This window comes from Euprymna scolopes, chromosome 19 (assembly GCF_053919585.1).
Source record: "Euprymna scolopes isolate OS-2025 chromosome 19, ASM5391958v1, whole genome shotgun sequence".
NCBI classification, from domain to species: domain Eukaryota; kingdom Metazoa; phylum Mollusca; class Cephalopoda; order Sepiida; family Sepiolidae; genus Euprymna; species Euprymna scolopes.
This window is the reverse complement of record NC_136500.1, coordinates 49,811,985-49,834,602: the sequence shown is the minus strand read 5'-3', so window position 1 is coordinate 49,834,602 and position 22,618 is coordinate 49,811,985. Positions and strand designations below refer to the sequence as shown.

At 31.4% G+C, this 22,618-nt stretch overlaps 1 protein-coding gene across 1 annotated transcript in view; it reads right to left on the bottom strand.

The window, feature by feature from the left end:
- LOC145303569 (inter-alpha-trypsin inhibitor heavy chain H5-like) overlaps positions 1-22,618 on the bottom strand; it is a 219,734-nt gene that overhangs the window by 3,235 nt on the left and 193,881 nt on the right. The window contains exons 11-12 of the mRNA XM_080145082.1: positions 20,258-20,371; positions 14,649-15,008 (exon numbers count right to left, since the gene is read on the bottom strand). Of these exons, the coding sequence (XP_080001208.1) occupies positions 14,649-15,008; positions 20,258-20,371 (474 nt within the window). The remainder of the gene's footprint in view (positions 1-14,648; positions 15,009-20,257; positions 20,372-22,618) is intronic.

Here is a 22,618-nt window from a genome sequence, read left to right as displayed (position 1 = left end):
TGAAAAAGAAGGCGAAAATGAAAAAAAAAAAAAAAAAAAAAATGGTACTCTTGAAGAATTTGATCTGGATCCTTGGGAGTTTCCGTCAATCATGGCTTGGGCTCGACCAACAATCAGTGGAGTAAGCCGAATGTAGCTTATATGTTGAAACGCTAGAGTTTTTTTTATTTTTATTTTTTTTTTTTGTATACAGAAATGTGAGTTATTAATTAATATTTGGGTGATGGGGGGGGGCGTTACTATACACAGATTCAGAAAAGTTGTCCAAAAACAAATAAATGAAAGCAAAGGTAAGGTAAGTTACGTTTCTACCTAACTGGATAATTTTTTAGTGTTTTTATTTAATGTAAAATGTTTAATCGTGTCGAAAACACACAGTGTTTATTTGAAAAAGACAAATAGTCGCGGACTCTGTTGAATATGTTAAGTTTGGGAAAATAAGTTAAAAACTAAAAAACTATACAAAACAGTGTCATAAACCCACCGAATATGTTACCGTGAGATAGGTTGACATATTCAGTGGTTTTCTGACAGTATTTTGTATAGTTATTTAGTTTTAACTCATTTTCTCAAACTTAACATAAACAACAGTGTCCGCCACCATTTGTATCTTTCAAATACACCGATAAACACTGTTTTTCAAGCCGACTAAACGTTACATTAAATAAAAAATTGTCGAAAAATAAATATATAACAAATAAATGTTATTAAAAGCAAAATAAATTCATTTTCTACCTAACTGGATAAGATTTTAGTGTTTTTATGTAATGTAAAATGTTTAATCGGTTCGAAAACATGCAGCGTTTATCGGTATATTTGAAAAAATATAAATGGCGGCAGACTGTGTTGAACACATTAAGTTTGGGAAAATGAGTTAAAACTAAAAAACTATACAAAATACTGTTAGGAACTCACTCAGTATATGTTACCGTGACATAGGCTGACATATATTCTGTAGTTCTTTTAACAGTATTTTGTATAGTTTTTTTTTTTTTTAAAGTTTTATCTCATTTTCCCAAACTTAACGTGTTTAACACAGAGTCTGCCACCATTTGTAATTTTAAAATATAGCGGTAAACGCCGTGTTTTTCGAGCTGAATAAACATTTTACAGTAAATAAAAACAATACAAAATTATCCAGTTTGGTAGAAAAGTAACTTATCTTGCCTTTGATAATATTTGTTATACATTTGTTTTTTTGACAACTTTTTCGAATCTATGTGTACAGTAATACAAACCCAATAAAAACACTAAAAATTATCCAGTTAGGTAGAAAAGTAACTTATCTTGCTTTTGAAAACATTTACTTGTCATATATTTGTTTTTTATGTTGACAACTTTTTCAAATCTTTGTGCAAGTACAAACCCGAAGGGGGTATTTTTCTGTCTATTTTTATTTTGGGTACCGCGCTATTTTAAAGTTAAATTTAAATTTCACGATGTCTTTTTTTTTTGTATTTTTCTTACATTAGGTCCACCCCCACAATTTTCTTTAAAATGACTACTTTTAAAAGTTTTCGACTATGCTGAATAAGAAAATTTCATTTAAACTCTGCAGAGGCAAGTAGTTTTCAAGATATAAAGACCTGTACTATGCACTATAACTCACTGGCGCCCATGAATAAACATGCTCCAACCTCCCCATATTAGGAACGCTTCTAACCTCCCCATGTTAAAAATGGCTTTTGGAATAAATACTCCCCATGTTAAGAACGGCTTTCGGAATAAATACCCCAACCTACCAATGTTAAAAATTGTGGAGGTGGACCTAATGTGAAAATTTACCTTTTGTTTTTTGTTAATAAATTGTTAGTTGAAATCACAGAATAGTTACACAACATCATCTCTTCCCCATGGTAAGAATGGCTGAAAAATAACGGTTTTCTTGGTAGGAACTTTTCTGTATTTCACCGAACAATTTCTTTAATAAAGAAAAAAGCATTCATATTTTCTTATATAAAAACAATTTCTGTTAAAAAAAAAGTGTACTTTCAATTTTTGTTAAAAGTTTTCTTAAAAAAAAAAGAACAAACAAACAGAAAAAAAAACTTTATCAATTTATGATAAAGAAAGCAAAAACCAAACAATCGACTGACGTATACTTTCACAATCTCTCTTTTTTTTGTAATTTCACGATATTTGTTTCTGGTATTCATGCACTTATTGATCCGTGCTGAAATAATAACGTTATTATTTAAAAACCCATTCTTAACATGGGGAGGGGAGGGTGTTTTGTATCTATTCTTTACTTTAACCTTACAATTGAATAAAAAAAACATATAAAACTTTAATTAAACTTGGAAATACAATTTAAAAAATGGTGCGGATCAGAAAGTACATTAGCACTCTTTTTTTAATAATAAATTGTTAATTGAAAGCACAGAATAGTCACAAAAGACCATCCCCTCTCCACTGAAAATAAATAAATAAATAAATAAATAAATAAAAAAGGTATTATTTCAACACGTTACCAACATGCATAAAATCTGTACTTTCACCTAACAATTTATAGTTTTAATAATAAAAAAGTTCATATTTTCTTATATAGAAACAACTGTTTACAAAAAAAAAAAAACAACAAAAAAAAACAACAACAACAAAAAACGTGTACTGCCAATTTTGTTAAAAAATGATTTTTACAACAAAGATGGTTTTGTTAAGGTTCTTCGACTTTTATGTTTCAACTCCAAACGCACCTTCTGGCGAGCAATTTTTTTTTAAATTAATAAATTGGGAAGAGAAACAAATGAAGGCGGAGTTGTACACCCACACCCCATGCGTAATTTCTATACTAATAGGTTTTTTGAAATTTTTTCACTGGATTATTATTGATTGTACACTAATTAACCAGATTATGAAAAAAAAAAAAATTATTTCGACATTTGATAGACTTCTCACTTTTTAGTTACAACGTTCCGGTAAATCAGTCACCCAGTTTGTAACCAATAAAAACGTGGGTATATCAAAACCATAAAAAGTAAAAATAACATGAGCCTTGTAAGTCAGAAATCTTTATTTTGTTTTTCAAAGAAAAAAAAAAATAGAATGAACATGACGTTTTTTTTTGTTTTTATGAAAATAATGTTTCGAGTTTTTTTTTGTTTTAAAACTTATTTAGTTTTTGGTATTGAAAAGGGAGTTTGTGGGTGTTTTTAAAAAATAATTTATTTGTTTTTATGGAAGGTGAGTTTGTGGGTGTTTCTTTACAATAATTTAGCTGTTTTATGAAAGGTGAGTCTCTTTTTTTTTTTATTTTTTTCAAAACATCTTTTTTAATTTTTTTTTAAGTATTATAAATTTCACTAACATGCTGGAGAAATGTTTCATAATTTTCCACCCCATTGTCAATTTTCATATAGTACGCCTTCCGATACATTGCTTCGTCACCATGGGACCGTTTCATATCTCCCGAAGACACTTCCGTGTTTAGGGGGGGATGGGTGACTACCGGAACTAAAACCCGGAACAATCTCGGAGAATCGATTTACGAAAAATATTTGGTAATATTACGCTACAACAGAACACTGATCACTAATTTGTTTTTTTAGGGGTATTCAAGATTGCCGACAACGAATCTGATAATCAAACCCGCCACAAATTTACCGTTTGCATGGTATGAACGCCTAGACCTTGGGACTATTTTGTGTAATTTCACCGCCTTCGGTAGTGTTTTTCTTACATGATATGTTCGCGTGCAAACGGGCGTAGTGAAGTGTTTTATCACATCGCGTAGGAATCTTTCAAATAAGAAAGTTAAAAAAAATGTGGTTCATTTTTTTTTTCGTCTTACATAGCTTTTAATGCTTTTTTTAATTGATCCAAAAATAAAGTTTTCACGAGCGGTTTGCAAAAACATAAGCACCAAACACATCTTTATGTTTTTCGTTCTTTTTTTTTTTTGGGGGGGTGTATTCCATTAACAGGCCCTTCTGCAATTTAATTAACCGTTTTTCAGTAAGTAACGCGTGATTTTCCATGCCTCATTGACTTTAGCAAATAAGGTGTAAACCATTATAACTATTTGTTAATATTTTCTCCTCTGAAGAGATGGTAGGCATCGAAATTCTATAGGATAAGCAATTATGATATTTCAAATGTATTCTTTGTCTTACATAGAATAATTAAAATCCTTTGATTTGAAATTTAAACATTTCACGTCATAAATTTTTAAATTCATTGAATGACTAAAATGTGATTTATTTGCTCTATCTTGTATATCGAGCAATTTTTATTTAGGTGGGATAGTACTTATAGAATATTACTGCCAATAATATTTTGTAAGACTTCCATACCAGTTGATTGTTAGATAATTTTATTCTGAAGTATATATATATATACACACACACGCACACACACATATGTGTGAAAGATCAATTTCTTTCTCTTTCTCTTTCCGTCTCTCTCTCCCTCTCTCTCTCTCTCTCTCTCTCTCTCTCTCTATATATATATATATATATATGAACTAATTAGTCTCTGTATATATAGATACCAATTGTTAGAGAATACAAGTTTCGTACACGTTTATAACTATACATTAACTAGATTTTCGTATTTCGCATCTGGCTGATAAAGACGATAGGAATTGCCGAAAATTCCACCCCGTAATAAGAAATAAAAAAGAAAAAGAATATGAATAGTTAGTTGCATCTCAATGATCAATGAAAGAATCAGTACACAATAATTAATTTTATCAATTTACAATTTTCTTTTTATTTCGGCAATTGCCTATATTTCTTCATTTTCGCGGCCTGTAACAAAAATATTGTCTTTGGTTTTATACGTTGCTCTTCAGATACGATAATTTATTAATATAATTGTTACATGATAAGGGCTGTCCCCTTTTCATGTAAGCATGAAAATAGAGAGATTTAGTTAAAATGAAAATGAAATAGAATAGACGAAATTCGAACCTTGTAATTTAGGTTTAGAAATAGATTACGAGAGAGAATTAGCAAATGGAATGTAAAAAACAAACCATTGTTTAGCCTAGAGATAAAATAGTTTTAAGAAAAGAATGTGCATTGTCAATTCTGTTATGAAAATTCAATTGAAGAATGCAACTATAAGATAATTTAATAAACATATTTTTAACATATTGGAAATATAGGTTACTGGGAATATAGGTTAAAATTCCTTTTGTAAACAAAGGAAAAAGTTTTGGACACGCATTTCCAGAACACGTGAAAGAAGACATGTTTTAACATGTGTATGACGTCATGGAAAATGGGAAGTTCTCGATATAGTTAGAAACTTTAGAGTTAAGCGGAGAGAAACTGAGGGAGAGTCTGAGAGAGAGAGAGAGAGAGAGAGAGAGAGAGAGAGTCTGAGAGAGAGTCTGAGGACGAGAGACGACAGTCTGGACATGGGAGTCGAACGTCTGGAAGCGAGACGGTCACCTTTGAAACATAGTATGTAAAACTTTGAATTCTTGATTAAGAAAACCACGACCGGTCGAAGAAGAAATAAACCCATCATGTGTTTTTATAAACGTCGTCTTTGTGTTGTAATTCTACCAAAAAGGTAAAGTGAAATTGTAATTATATGTCTTATATATCATGTGTTATAAAATATCTTCACATACACAATGTCTCGACATCACAAATCTACAATGTGAACACTAAGACTGTCTCAACACTACCTCCTCACTAACACTTCTAAGTATGAGCATTCTATATATATGAATCTCTTCATAACACGAACACAGAACGCAACAACATCACTCTTAATAAGACTCTCTCTTAATAAAACTCTTACTAAGTCTTAATAAGACTCTAAGACTCACTTTTAATAAGACTTCCTAACAAATAACAATAACAACAAAAAAGAATAATCATAATAATAATAATAATGAGTATACAACATAATAAAATGACTGCAGAAATTTTCTTCTGTACCAAAGTATCGTAGGATTGCAAAAACAGATGCCACAAAAAAAAAAAAACAAAACAAAAAAAACAAAGAACAAAAAAACAAACTTAAATACATCTAACCTAATAGCCAATATCTTATGTAGCTTTCGAACACCATTTTAGACACATTCTAGATAATAAAATGCAGGCACATTATTAATAAAAAACGAAAAACAACAACAAAAAACAAAGAGGAGGAAGGTGAACCAGGAAGACAAGAAAAACAAAACAAAATACGAAAAATTCCTTTTAAAGGTCACAATCAGAGAAAATCACCCGTATCCAATGAAGAAATAAATAAATGAATAAATACAGATCTGGAAATCTAAGATGGTGGCTTGAAAATCTTCAAACATTGTTTTTTTTGCTTGGATTTTGCGTCAGATGACAAATATTTTAAAAGAATTTTCCGTTAGTTATTTGATGATTTAATCCATAAGTCTTGCTTGTCGCAAGGGATCATGTGGTTCTAAAATTTGTTGTTTTATTCGTAGAACCGGTGTAGTACTTTTACATTGCGAATTCTTCTTGCATATGTCATTGCGTGACACACACACACACACACACACACACACACACACACACACACACACACACACACACACACACACACACACACACACACACACAATACTTTGTTAGGATATAGAATAGCTACTTCGGTCAAAAATATAATAATTCTCTGACAGTTATTTGATAATTTAATCCATATATATTGCTTGTGTGAAAGGCATCCATCTTCTATCGCATGAGTTAATCTCAATCCTCGTCAGCAATGTAATTAGTACGCATTGCCCACCATAAGAAATTCGCATTCTTCAGAAAAGACAAACATAAATGAAAGAATTTTGTGTTTTTAATGTTGCAATAACGTTGACGTCGGAAGCGAACCCGATCCTTTCATTTTACATAAACACCTTAATACCCTCTCGTTTTCTGACATGGCATGCTTATTATTACAATGCTAGTAAAAAAAAAACCCGGGACTAAAGTTTCGAGCATTTTTTAGTATATTTTTTAAATTATTTTTATACTGTTTATTTTATTGATTTTTTCTTTATTAGAGCCTATTTTCATGAAGGATGTTACACAGCACATTTGCCTTTTCATTTCCCACCGCTGTTTGAAATCGTTTCGTTCGGTGGCTAGAAAAGAGCACGCGTTTTACTCACTAACATTTGCGTGTCAGGATGAAAGTACATATATTTATTTATATAGAAATAAATAGACATTGGTCATTGTTATAGAGTAATGGTGGGCATATATGTATATGCATGTATATATAAGCTTAGCGGAAGTGAACCTCAGCAGCGTCTACGATAATCAATAAAATTTCGAAAATAACGTATATATATACACGTTAGAAAATGTAATATATATATATATATATATATATATATATATATATATATATATACTTGTACTTTTTTGCAGAAAAAGAAATCCCATACAGTGCTCTATTATTAGGGAAAAAACCTTTCTCGAAATAAGAGCAATATATTTTTTTGGTATAATATATATAGGAATTTACATTTATATCGGAGTCGGTACCGACGGTTACAAACCCGGTAGTTGAGGACTGCCTCAGGCTCTCTTCAGCCGACTCTCATTTGTCTTTAACCGGAACCGGACCTCTATATATGCACACCATAATTTTTATTTATTTATTTATTTATTTATTTTATCCTTTATTTATTTATTTATTTATTTTTTATGCTACTTTAATAAGGTAATACATTTGAAACAATAAATTAAAAAGTATGGGATGATGCCTTCTATATTATTATTTTTCTTTAAGCATCCCCCCCCTGTGTCAGTCAATTTAAGTCTCGTTTAAAAGCGTTTTAAAAGTTCATTTTGAAGTTATGTCTAATCTCGTTTAAAAATAGGGTAATAAAATTTAGATTGAAATAGATCTAGGAAGTGTCCAGGGGATGGTATATACTAATATTAAAGTATCGCTTTGCGTTTAAAAACGTTTAAGATTTATTTTAAAATAATCTCTAGTTTCGTTTTAGTTATCGTAATAATATTTAGTTAAAATAGACTTAAATTGTGTAAAAATATGGCATATGTTTATATTTAAGTCTCGTTTCACGTTTAAAATTATTTAAACCGTTATTTTAAAATTATATGTAATTTCGTTTTAAAAAAAATGGTAATAAATCTTAGATTGAAATAGGGCTAAACGGTGTCAAAAATTGGCGTTTTTATATTTAAGTATATTAAGTATAACATGATCTTGCTCTATTTAAAAATACGTTTAAAATTTTAAACTTAAAAATTCTCTCTCAGCTACACTGAATATTCTGCGTTTCATCCACTACCTACGTATTGAGCACTTTTGAAGTAAATACTTAAAGTTTACGCATAAATCTATACTTTCGTATATTAAATTTATGAGAGTAAATGAAGTAGTTATATATATATATATATATACAGGGTGTCCGTAAAGTTACTATACAGTCATGTTTGATTAAATAAACCTGTAAAAAAATAAATATTAACTATTAATACAAATATAATACAATAAGATTGTATCGTAACTTTACGGACACCCTGTGTGTATATATATATATATATATATATATATATATATATATATATATATATATATATATATATGCATATATATACAGTCATCCACATGCAGTACTATTTTGCTGTTTCACAGCTTATCAGTGCGGCTAGACAAGCAACTACCTCAAGCCAGGATCGAAACCCGATCGCCCAAACGACAGTCGGTGCTTCTAACCGTTGCGCTATACGGTTGCTGCTATGCAGGAAGTGAATTTACAATGTTTTGACATTGTTCAAAGTACCTAAGCCTAATTTGTTTACACAAAGAGCATCGCTTCATATGCTAATGGTAATTTGTATATATTGTTATAAGAAAAGACTATACACCGCTTCTCTTTATGTCATAATAAATGTATGTATTAGTCAAGCAGACACCCCATTCCCCAACCCACACCCGTCAAGCAGCGACGATTGAAAACCAAGTCGAAATAGACAACCCACCCCAACCTCTTTTCATTCCACCCACACAAAGGAAGTCACCGAGACAAGATCCCCCGCCCCATCCCATCGCCTTGTGAGGAGGTGGCGAATGTGAACGGATGTGAGCCAGACAGAAACCCCAACCCACACCAATCTCAGAAGGAAACACGTGGGCAGAAGACTTGAGCGGGAAATTCAGTTGGGCTGCTGCAAGCAACGAGGACACTTCGTGGAATCATCACTCCTGAGAAAAATGGAGTTGAACACCAGCATAGAAAGTCGCAGAGGTGAATAAAATACAGCCCACTCAAACCGGATCGCGAACGGACCGAAAAGGGAAATCAACTTAAAGTTTAGATTTACCTTGGCCGAATAGTATTCTTGGAGATGGATATCCCTTCAATGGAAGACTATATACCGAAAATCACGCGTCGGTGGATAATGTTGAAAAAAAAAAACCCAGTGACGAAGGAAATAAAGGACATTTACGTTAACAACGCGTGCTCGATGGGAATGGATAATCACTAACAGAGCTAAGTATCCTCCAATTTTCATTCTCCCCAATCTGCTCAACCCAATCCCATGTCCTTATGCTCAAATGTCATTCTTGCTATACATAAATTGACTTTTTGCCACACGCAAAGAAAAAAAAACATATTACTGTCTGATTCCGAACAATAACTGTGATTCGATTTTCGTTGAAAAAAAAGGGGGAAAGAGACAATACGTCTCCATGAATAAACCTTATTATCGCTCGCCCCCTCCATCTCAACCCATAATGTTGTCTGCACCCCCATTTGCATTATTGCTGTTTTATCTTTTTTTTTGCAGTCACCTGTATTACACTCATGTAAATATTAATGTATTTCTAGTACGTTCATACCCTATTGTGTCATTGTCATTCTTATTGCCTTATTCTAATTATTAACCGTGAATGTCATAAAGGTGTTTCATGACGATAATGCTGGTTCGAACCACGGCAAGTGCCATTTGGTTGTGATATCATTACAACTGGCACACTGCATATCTTCTTTTATCTTACAACGTGCGTTTGGGAGGAGAATTTCCTTTTGAAATTCCAAGCCCCGGGCTACCGGCACATAGGATTTCCACCCGGGATCCCAATACACGTCAAACCCCTGGGCTAGTGCCCAAAACTGTTACAATATATATATATATATATATATATATATATATATATATATGTATATGTATGTAAATGTATATTATATATATATATATATATATATATATATATATATATATATATATATATATATATAAGCAAACAGTTAATAAAAACATGTTAAAAAACACTTTGAAAAAGAGTTAAAAACATATTTAATCTGAAAAGGAAACACTTGATAAGTGGATAGTCCTTAATCCGCGGAGTTTCGAAGAAATACTTTCCTTCTCATCAGAGGGTAGGGATTAGCAAAATGCGGGATCGGATTTTGCATACAAAAGTATTTGATGAAACAACAAGTAAGTCAAAGATCTTACTTGATAACAAAAAAAAGTAAAGCAGAGGGAATATGATGAAGAAAAAGGTGGTTTTATCGAGCTTTTACATCTGGCTGAGATAACTTTATAAATATTAATTCTTTAATATTTACAATATACTTTAGTTTTACCATCTTGGATCATTTTGGTAAATTCAATTGTAATTTTTATTTTATATATATATATATATATATATATATATATATATATGTATATAATTATATATGTATATATATGTATATATGTATACGTATATATATGTATATATATGTATATATGTATATATATATGTGTATATGTGTATATATACATATGTATATATGTATGTATATATGTGTGTACTGATCATTTCATGCTCAGAGCTAAACTCAACATTATGATTCTTAAGATAAGCCGTTTCAATTGAGTCAATGTGCCTAAGCGTATTGATGTCTCCAAATTGAAGGATACAGTCGTACGGAGTTCCTTGAAATCTGCTTTTAACCAGGTGGATTTCTCATATTTTAATTGGGAGACAGTAAGAGATACAATATACCAAAAAGGTGTTGGAGCTCTTGGATTGAAGGTTGGATTGATGTTGCAGCAATAGAAAGTATCCTCAGTTTTCCTTTCGTTCGGAACTTGATGCTGAACCGATTCTCGTGGAAACAGTTGACTGCATAGAACACATAAACTAGAACAAAGCCCCTGTGCTGGATGGCATTTCTGTTGAGCTGCTGAAACATGCTGATGTCAATGTACATTGTGCGATCAACTCTTTGATACTGTCTGTATGGCAGGGTAACCCCGCTGCCCAAGACTGGATGGATGCCATTCTGATTATGTTGTACAAAGGAAATGGTTGAAAGGTCTGATTATGGAAATTATCGAGGTATGTCGCTGCTGACTGCGGTTGGAAAGGTTTGCACGGCACTTACTGAACCGATTTGAGAAGTATATCTGTCCTGATATCCTTCCAAAGTGCCAGTCTGGTTTTAGAGGTGGACGAGGGACCGTAGATATGGCGTTTCTGCTAGACAGTTTTTGGAAAAGTGTAATGCGCAGTGTATGTCTCTTTGCCAGGTGAGGCTGTCTTTACCGTGAGGCTCTCTGGAAAGTGTTGGGAACATTTGGCTGTACAACTGCTTTGACAGAAAAGTTCAAGCAACTTCAACATATGAAGGGTTGCGTCGACTTTAATAGTCGGCTATCGGAAGAATTCCTTATTGATAATGGAGTGAAGCAGGGTAATATAGCTGCACCAACATTGTTTCGCTCTGATTGCTGTGCTCTGGTATGGTTTCTGCGATTGTGATAGGGGTGTTTATATTAGATTCTGAGTCCAATGGGTACGCCAGACAATACACAATCATCATCTTCGACATATAGACTGTGCCAAACGACATCATGGCAAGTAAAAAAAAAAAAAAAAAAAGGAAAAGAAAAATATGTATTGTATTCTTAAAAAAGAACATCCTGACGAGGGCTTTGTTATAAGCCGAAAATTTAAAACTTTAAATAAATGAATATTTGTTTATTTAAAAAAAAAATCCGCACATGGTCGTTCTCCTAACCTCATGTTTTGAATTTCATTTTCTTCTAAAAAGGGGATTATTACTAGTACTACACATTTGTGCGAGAACCGGCATACCAACTGGACTGGACAATATACAATCACCATCTTCGACAAATAGACTATGCCAAACGACATCATACCAAGTAAGAAAGAAAAAAAATTTAATGTATTGTTTTAAACAATCCTGATGAGGGCTTTGTTATAAGGCGAACATTTGAAACTTTAAAACTTTAAATAAATGAATATTTGTTTATTAAAAAAAATACAAAACATTTGCACATGGGCGTTCTTCTAACCTCATGTTTGGAATTTATATATATATATATATATATATATATATATATATATATATATATATATATATATAAGTGCTATTTTTATTTTTCATGAACCGATCATTATAACTTTTGGAATATATATTCTCGGCATCGCGATCAGTTACATAAGCACATTATTTTTTTAAAAGTTTACCATTTAGTGGGTGCGCCCACCTAAACTTACCTCCACCCTCTAAATAAACTTTAACATAAGTCAGACACACACGAAAAAAATAATAGAGAGAAGAATTGATCTATATAAAATTTTGAGTTATATTAATATGATACATTTTTTAAAGGATCGCTGCGCACACATGAGTGCCAATAATATATATGTATTTGATAAAATCTTCATCAATTGAAATTATCATTATGAATCATGGAAAATCTATTCTAGGAAACAGGGTGAGTAACGTACGCACACACACACGCACACACACAAACACACACACAAACACACACACACACACATATATATATTAAGTAATGTGATTGATAATTTAAAATTTAAAAATCAAATTATAATTAAATTAAAAATCCGTTTCATAAGAAGGAACAACAACAAAATCAATTATCTGTACGATCGTTTCGGAAAACAATGCTTTTTATTGTGGTAGACATCAAGTTACGTACAATAATTATTACATATAGTTTTTTAATAAGCAAGGTCTCCTCGTCAGCAAATTTTGAAGGGTTTTTATCAAATTTAATATATATATTTATTAAATTTAATATATATATATCTCTTTCTGTTCTATTCTTGTTGCCATGCCACTAATAAGGGCGTTAGAGAATAACGTTTTCTTGAGCTAAAGTTATCTGCATGATAGTCAGGCACCCGAACATCTGAGTAACTTCCAAGCAGGTTATCCCATCGTCAGGTGCAAAATACCACGGAGTCTGGACTATGCAGTAGCTTCTGGTGACACCTCATATTAGTGGCACTGCTACAGCTTTTCCTTTTCAATCGTCTACAAAGTCTTCCTTCCACCAACTATTCTTCCGTCCCTATTCTCTTACTTCCCCTCTGCCCTGCCCTAAATAACTCTGCTGACATCTACAAACTCTCTAACCTAACTATTAAAAAATTCCAATAAACAAATCAAAAGAAAACCCAACTTCCTACATAGACCAGCCATTACAAGATCTTTAAAAGCAGTGGTCTACGTTCAAACCTTCCAGAATTACGGGAGACTAAACCTGACCTGTTCTTCGTGTGTAAAACTGCCATTAGTCGATTTATCTATCAAAGGTTATTCTAACTTCACACCCAAATCCGACCAATCCTCAAGATCGCCATAGATATGGAACATGTGTCTACAGCTAGGAGGCAATACCACGGTATTGTGTTCTATTAATCAAAAATTAAATAGAAAGAATATAAATGTTAAAACAATATTTTACAGCTTGGAGCAAGAGTGTACAGGGTGTCCTCATTGATTCTCGGGAAACACCGAATGTGCTCTGTGGGTGTTAAAAAGTATCAATTTACTGAAAATTATTTAAATTAATGACACCTTGTTTACAATGAATGCTGATTATCGTCAAAAAAGTGAACTATATAGAAAAATAAGACTAAAAAAAAATGGTGTAATGGGACAGGAAGCCAAATTAAATCTCAAGTAATGCCGTTTTATTTTCTGCTAATTATAAATATATATCTGTTTTTTTTTCTTAAATTAGGTATGTTTATATATTTGTATTAATTCCTAAGCTAATATATTAATCATTATGAACTTTAAAACAAAGTTCAAAAGGAGTTAACATTCGGGTTTTGTAAAAAAAGGGGTAAAAAAAAGAGTATAATGACCTTTTTTATGTCCTTTTAACAATAAATATTAAACATTAATTAATAAATATTCTCGCAATTTCAGTCTCCTTGAAATATGGTTTTTGGGCAGCATCTTATGGCACAACCTCCCATTTCTAAATTCAAATGTTTCAAATTTGCATTAAATTTGATACATAGTCATTAGACACCAATGAAGCAAGATTTCCCGAATTTTCATTCCTTTTTCAGACTCATTAAGCTTAAGAATTAAATTTGAGACATTTTCTACAATCCAAATCATGTAATAGATTTTGATAAAAATTGGAATAAAGATTCTAGACATTAGGTATAGTATCATTATATCTTGATTGTGACCTTTCTAATGGGGTAAAGAAATGATGCAAAGCTGTTCTATTCGTGAAATTAATTTTACCCGTCCTGGGACAGGTATTTTTCTCGTTTGTATATAAGTTCGTTAATCATTTTCTTTCATAAAAAGTTTAAATGAGACTATTCATTAAAGTAAGACTGTCCAAAGAGGCGCAATTTACGGATAAATGAATTAATGAGTTCAATTGTTCATTTTGACTTACCCAGAAGCCCACTGGCCTTTGAGGAGAGGCCGGAATCATCAGTGATGTAGAAATTCAAGTAGTTGACCTGCATCCGGTTTTTGTAGCCGTACAGATAGCGTTGGATGAGCATATGGGTGGAGTTGTTGATGATCACTGACACGTGCGATCCGCTCCCGGTGATTACGACGCGAACATTCTGTGAGCCTAACGATTTCTCCAGTTTCCAAGAGAGTACGAGACCATTTATATGAACAGCGTGTGGGGTGATTCGAACATGGAGTTTAAACGTTGAGATAAACACGTCACCCAAGTAGGTTCTGTGGCGACCATCTTTGTTACGAACTTGGCTCTCAATAACAGATGAACTGACTCGGACACCTACAAGAGAAAATAAAATATCTTACTATAATATCCACAGTTTCTAAAACAATCTGTCATTATTTCACTCAGTGTTTTAGAAACGGAATAGAAATATAAAAATATAAAACAGTTTGTTTTCATTAATATTTTTTAGACCTCAAACAAGTCGTATTGCCACTTAGACGTAAGAAGTTACCATTTGAAAAGTTTACAGAGGACTGTGAGGAGTTGAGCAACGAGATGTTTGTTCACATTACATTGAAATTGCTGCACGAGAGGACGCACAGCGGCTCATGTATAGAAATATAAAACCACCCTAAACACAGAAAACACAAACTCTAACGCATTCTGCATATATCCGTTGTACTGTGTGTGTGACACCATCGACCTTCTAAACACTAACGTTCACATCTTAGTCGTTTGTCGAGGCCACTTTGTCGTCGACTGACATAAGCATGCCTCAACACCCTAAAGGTTTCTCGATCTGGTTCAAACCACAACCTGCTTTCAGCTGTCCCACACTGGAAAATGTCTTCAATGTCGCAAACTCAAGACTGTCCGTAAATTGTCCCTACCTATCGTAAACTGTTGCAAAACACTTCTAAAACTATCCATAAACTAACTCCAAACATATAGACTTCTATGTTTAGTCATTTTTCCCGGTCCGGACCACATCTTGATTAACTATTCTATTACAGATTCCTTTGTGTTTGTTGTTTGTGAACCACTCCCTTCAATAGCTTTTCTAGTAATCCCACTTCCTCTACCTTTGTCCTTTTTTTCTTTAGTTTCCTAACACTTTAGAGGGGTATTTCAATAATATAACAATATAACAAAAGTAAAATAAGAGAAATCCTTCTAAATCGAGGCAATTTAAATTTTATTCCATCCAAAATGGTCCTTTTCTAGTAATCTTAATGTTTAACCGCGGTAGAAATCAACCTTGTATTCTTTGTTTTATTTGTATTATTATGTATTATTTGTATTATTTGTATCCGTTATATTATCATGTAAAATCTGTATTATTTGTACTATTATATATTATTTATAGTATTTGTAATATTTGTATTATTTACATCTTTATGGATTATTATGTATTATCTTTATTATTATGTATCATTTGCATTATTTGAATAATTTGTATTATTGTTTTGTATTAATTATATATTTTTGTATTATTATATATTATTTGTATAATTATGGATGAATTGTATTATTTGTTTATTTGTATTAATTGTATTATTCGTATATATTTTGGCATTATTAGTAGTATTAACATTATTACGAATTATTATGCATTATTTGTATTGTTTGTATTATTTATATTATCATTTGTTATTTGTATCATCTATATCATTATGTATTATTTTTAATATTTGCATTTTTATGTATTATTATGTATTATTTTTATTATATTTATTATTTGTATTTTTTATATTATTTATATTATTATGTGTCATTTGTAATATTTATATTATTATGTATTTTTTGTATTATTTATATTATTATGTGTCATTTGTAATATTTATATTATTATGTATTTTTTGTATTATTTATATTATTATGTGTCATTTGTAATATTTATATTATTATGTATTATTTGAATTATTTATATTATTATGTGTCATTTGTAATATTTATATTATTATGTATTTTTTGTATCATTTATATCATTATGTGTCATTTGTAATATTTATATTATTATGTATTTTTTGTATCATTTATATTATTATGTGTCATTTGTAATATTTACATTATTATGTATTTTTGTATTGTTTGTATTATTTATATTATTATGTATTATTTGTAATATTTATATTATTATGTATTTTTGTATCATTTATATTATTATGTGTCATTTGTAATATTTACATTATTATGTATTTTTGTATTGTTTGTATTATTTATATTATTATGTATTATTTGTATTATTTATATTATTATGTGTCATTTGTATCATTTATATTATTATGTGTCATTTGTAATATTTATATTATTATGTATTTGAATTATTTATATTATTATGTATTTGAATTATTTATATTATTATGTTATTTGTATTTATTGTATTTTTGTATTATTTTTTATTACTTAATTTTTTTTGTATTATTTGTATTTTTATTATATTCCTAGATTAAAAGCCAAAACATCGTTCCATCATCGTTACTGTCTGAATTGTAGAGCAAATTGCTGAAACAATCTTTCACTCGCTGATACAAGCACTAAGTGAAACATTCTTATGGAATATTGACATAAGCTGCTCCACTAGAAGTACAGATGGATACGAAAGGTTTAAAAATAAGCGAATTTTAGCTGTTTAATTTTACGTATGCGCAAAAGTAACAGTAGGAGTAACAGCTTCATTCGACTTCCTTTATCATGATCAACTGTATATTCTTTCAATTTTTACCCCCTTAAAAGCGATTTTCACCGGCTAAGAACAAAGTCTAAATTGTTTCACATGTGCAAATCTACAATATGTCAAGTTTCAAGTTTGCAGACCACACACACACACACACACACACACACACACACACACACACACACACACACACACACACACACACACACACAGAGTCACTTACATATTTATATATATATTTGTGAGTGCTAGAACTTTTAAGCCTAAATGCTACACAATAATGCACAGTATAGAAAGTATGCATAATAGTTAAATGAAACTAATCATCTAATAAGAAACCATAAAACATGATTAATTAATTGATTAATTAATTAATTAATTAATTAAAGTTTATGCAGATCAGTTAATCTTAAATTTTTTTTCATTATTACATTTTCACCCCAAACAAGGCACATTGCCATTTTGGTTTAGGGGGCTACTATAAGGGGTAACATCTACTGGGGTGCTATGTGGTGATTTGGGCAGCAAGATGTCTGTTCACGTTACACTTGAACTTCTGCACATCAGTACAGTTGGGGAAGCAGGGACCTGGAATGGAGTTCCAAAGTCTAGCGGTTCTGGAGAAGAAACTACTGGAGTAGAAAGATCTTTTACATCTAGGGATCTCTACTATGTGGGGGTGAGATTTAGCTGCCTGTCGGGTTTATCGAGAGTGTTTATGTCGTGGGGGCACAAGTGCTTGCAGTTCGTCAGAGCATTCTCCATTAAAATACTTGTAGAACAGGCAGAGGGATGCAACATTTCGTCAATGGGACAGAGGCTGAAGCTTAGATGCCAGTTGAGGGCCTATCAGATTGGTGACTCTCTTTTGAACCCTGTCTAGGAGCGAGAGACTAGTAGCAGATGCACCAGCCCAAATATGACAGCAGTACTCCATACATGGGCGAATGGTGGCTTATAGAGGTACAGAATACTTTCAGGTGTTAGTAATTTTCTAGCACGGTAGAGAGCCTACCTTCTTAGCAGCGGCCCTGGCAATGCTTTCAATGTTATTGTTCCAACTGATGTTTCCTGTGAACGTTAGTCCAAGGAGTTTGAAAGATGTACTCTCAGATAAAGAGTCGTTGGCCATTGCTATAAGTGGTAGAGAAGGTTTCTTGTAATTATTGAAGGAAACTAGTTTAGTCTTGGTGGCATTGAACGTGACCATCTATTTTTGTCCCCATTCGATTCCACTACAGATTCCATTCCACTGCAGATTGGAGGTCATCCTCTAGTGTTTCTGTCATTTCTTTAGATATGTGTTCATTTGTTTTCCTGTCATGCCTGTTATAGAGTGTGGTGTCATCAGCATATATACCTATCTCAGAGGCAATTTTGTTGGGGAGGTCATTTATGAATATTAAGAACAACAGAGGTCCAAGGATAGACCCTTGGGGCACTCCCGCATTTATATCATATTGTTTAGATGTATGACCGTCGAGGACAACCTGGATTTTTCTCTTATCTAAGAAGGATTTAATTATGTTTAGTATTCTACCAGTGATACCGTATGATTTAATTTTCCTGAGGAGACCCTCATACCATACCCTGTCAAAAGCCTTAGATATATCTAGAGCTACCCCTCTGCCCTCCCCGACTTTGTCCAATGAGTGGTATATACGTTCAGAGATTACAGTTAGGATGTCTGCTCTGGAACGGGCTTGTCTAAATCCATATTGTTGGTCAGTCCGAAGTTTAGCATCTGTAAGGTGATGGACTAGAGCATGGTTAATTAAGGTCTCAAATATTTTGGCAAAAAGTGGGAGGAGGTTAATGGGGCGATAATTTAATGGGTCCGTTCTTTCGACAGAATTCTTGAATACTGGTACCATAGAAGTAGTTTTCCAACAGCCCGGAAAGCAAGATTCATTAAGGCATTTGTTGTAGAGTTTGGAGAGAACTGGAGCTACTTCGGCTGAGCACTTTTTTTAATAGCACAGCTGGGATGAGATCGGGTCCACATGCTTTTGAAGTGTCAAGATTTTTTATGATAGCATGCACCTGAGCAGGAGTGATTTTCAGATCGTCTAGCATGGCGTCTGTCCGCATAGGAAATTCAGGTAGGGGGTGGTTGAGAGGCCCCAGTGTGAAGTTTGAGGCAAACCGACTGGCAAGCATGTTAGCCTTCTCAGTTGCTGAGCAAACAACCTCGTAATTGTTGGTTAGTGGGGGAATTGTTGATTTCCCATTATTTACTACACTGTTGTAGATTTCCTAATTTTTGTGCTTCGATTCGTTTTTTAGTGGTTTCAATAAATTCTCTCTTAGCTGTCGCTATTTCTTTCTTAACGTTATGGCTTCTATATATTTCTGTCTGTTTGAACTGGACTTATTTCGGTTAAATCTACGGTATGCATTCTGCCTTTGAGCAATAGCAGTTGCGCAAGTCGAAGTAAACTATTGGGGAGAGTGGGGCTTGCTATAAAATTTCCGCATGGGGACATGTGCTTCAATTGCAGTTTGATCCAGTGGTCTCATTTGCGCACTGTTCAGCAGGAAGAGAAAAATATTTCCTCATGGAGCATCTCTGATAAGATCTCTGATGGCTTCCCAATCAGCCTTTTCATAATATCTCGTTGTTTTGAGCACTGGCTCTTCAGTTTTGGCTCTAGAGTTTAGAATATAATATTTGGCTTCTTCCAAAATATTCGACATTTGGAGCTGCTTTGTCTTCCATTTAATCGTTGAGAGTAGAGTCAAGGAGCATAAATAGGTCGACAGTTGAAAAGCGAAACTTTATAAGGCACGAATTTTATGTGTCGGAGAACTTTATTATTAATTATCAACCTACGAGAAAGCACTTCTTTTTCTTAATTCATTTAACAGGTTGATAATAAATTTCTTCATTGAAAAGACATTTTACCTGAAACCGGATCTTCAAGAAGAAGGAGCATATCTCCTTGCTTTGCCAAAATCTCGAAGCAAACTGGGATATCAAGTTCTGGTACGTTTACCGTGAAATGAGGATCATGATACACTGTAAAAAAAACAAAAACATTTTTGATCAGGTTTATATACGTAAAATATGCAAAGCAGGTTCATATACGCAGAATATAAATAGAGTTCGGTAATAATCATACGATATTCTTTCCTATCGTCTTCTCTTTTTGTCTTACTGTACAAATAAAAAGAAAATTATTTTTTAAGTAGATGATAGAATTCTATTTAAAACGTCTTATTTGATTTTGGAACAATTCATTTTTAAAAGGGCAAAGACTGAATTTTTGGTATTAGCGATATCGACATTTTGCGTTTCCTCTTTGGCGATCAAAGGAACGCATTAAAATAAAAGGGAGGAGGTAACGAACTTCAAACGAAGATGCATGCGTATTATCGTAACCTTTTGTTTAAATAGTATTTGTACCTGCCTGATATAACCCATGCAGAGTATATTGACCTCTTTTTAGCTTATAACCTTGATTTGCTGTATAAGCTTGTGATATCCTTTGTTTTTTTCATAGTATATTTATGGCTTCTATTTGATGTCTAATCTAGGTGCTAATGTTGTTTTTGTTTTACGGCATATCAACCCTTTTCAAGTTATTTAATGCCGATTGATTTTGAAGAGATTTTTTTAATAGAATATATTTGTTGTTTTCAAGTCGGTTTCTGTTTAACCCATAGTTGGCACCCTAACAGGTACTACCACTCCGGGTCAGAGTGGACCTGGGAGCAATGGCAATTAAAAGGTGGCTCCACAAGGTCATATCCAGGACCCTCGGTGCTAATGATGAATTATTCTAATAACCTTTTCTTTTTTTTTATATTGTCTCAGAAACGATGGTGCACTATTTTGCTGTTGATATTGACTCCTTGGAACCAAAGTAAATGATTTTTCCATAAATCATATTACCTTTAGTTCTCTCTCTCACGCTTCTCTCTAGAACATATTCATTTACATTCGTCTCAAGAATCAAACAGTTTCGATCGTTTCGGAGATGATATGGATTTTTACTGATATATAGTCACAAGACTATTTCATTTTAAATTATATAGCAATTTGAAAGTATGAGGAAAGGTTAGGATATGATAAATGCAAACCACTTCCAACAGCATACAAATCAATGAAAGCAGAAAAATAAAGGGACACAACTGACAAAAGTAAATTAATTGAAAAACTATGCAATCACTAGCATAACGAATTTTTTGTACAATTAAACATGTTTTTTTTTTCAAAAGGGAAATATACAAAGATATGACGATTTAGAGTGGAAACATGAATAGATAAATTCGTCAATATGTAAATTGGAGATATATTCTTTTAATAGAACATTTTCTAGAAACATTATAAAATATTTCTTAATAAAAACATTATTAAATATATCTTAAAAAAACATTATGAAATATTTCTTAATAAAAATATTATAAAATATACCTTAATAAAAACATTATGAAATATATCTTAATAAAAACATTATAAAACATATCTTAATAAAAACATTATAAAACATATCGTAATAAAAACATTATAAAATATATCTTAATAAAAACATTATAAAACATATCTTAATAAAAACATTATAAAATATATCTTAATAAAAACATTATAAAACATATCTTAATAAAAACATTATAAAACATATCTTAATAAAAACATTATAAAACATATCTTAATAAAAACATTAAAAACATATCCTAATAAAAACATTATAAAATATATCTTAATAAAAACATTATAAAACATATATTAATAAAAACATTATAAAATATATCTTAATAAAAACATTATAAAACATATCTTAATAAAAACATTATAAAATATATCTTAATAAAAACATTATAAAACATATCTTAATAAAAACATTATAAAATATACTTTAATAAAAACATTATAAAACATATCTTAATAAAAACATTATAAAATATATCTTAATAAAAATATTATAAAATATATCTTAATAAAAACATTATAAAATATATCTTAATAAAAACATTATAAAACATATCTTAATAAAAACATAAAATATATCTTAATAAAAACATTATAAAACATATCTTAATAAAAACATTATAAAACATATCTTAATAAAAACATTATAAAATATATCTTAATAAAAACATTATAAAATATATCTAACAAAAACTAAAACATTCAAGAAGAAAGAAAAAAACAGGAATATAATTTGCAAACTAATAATTACACTCAGTAGAAATTTTATGATAATTATACAATAATTAACTTAAATAATAATAATAATAATAATAATAATAATAATATACGTGG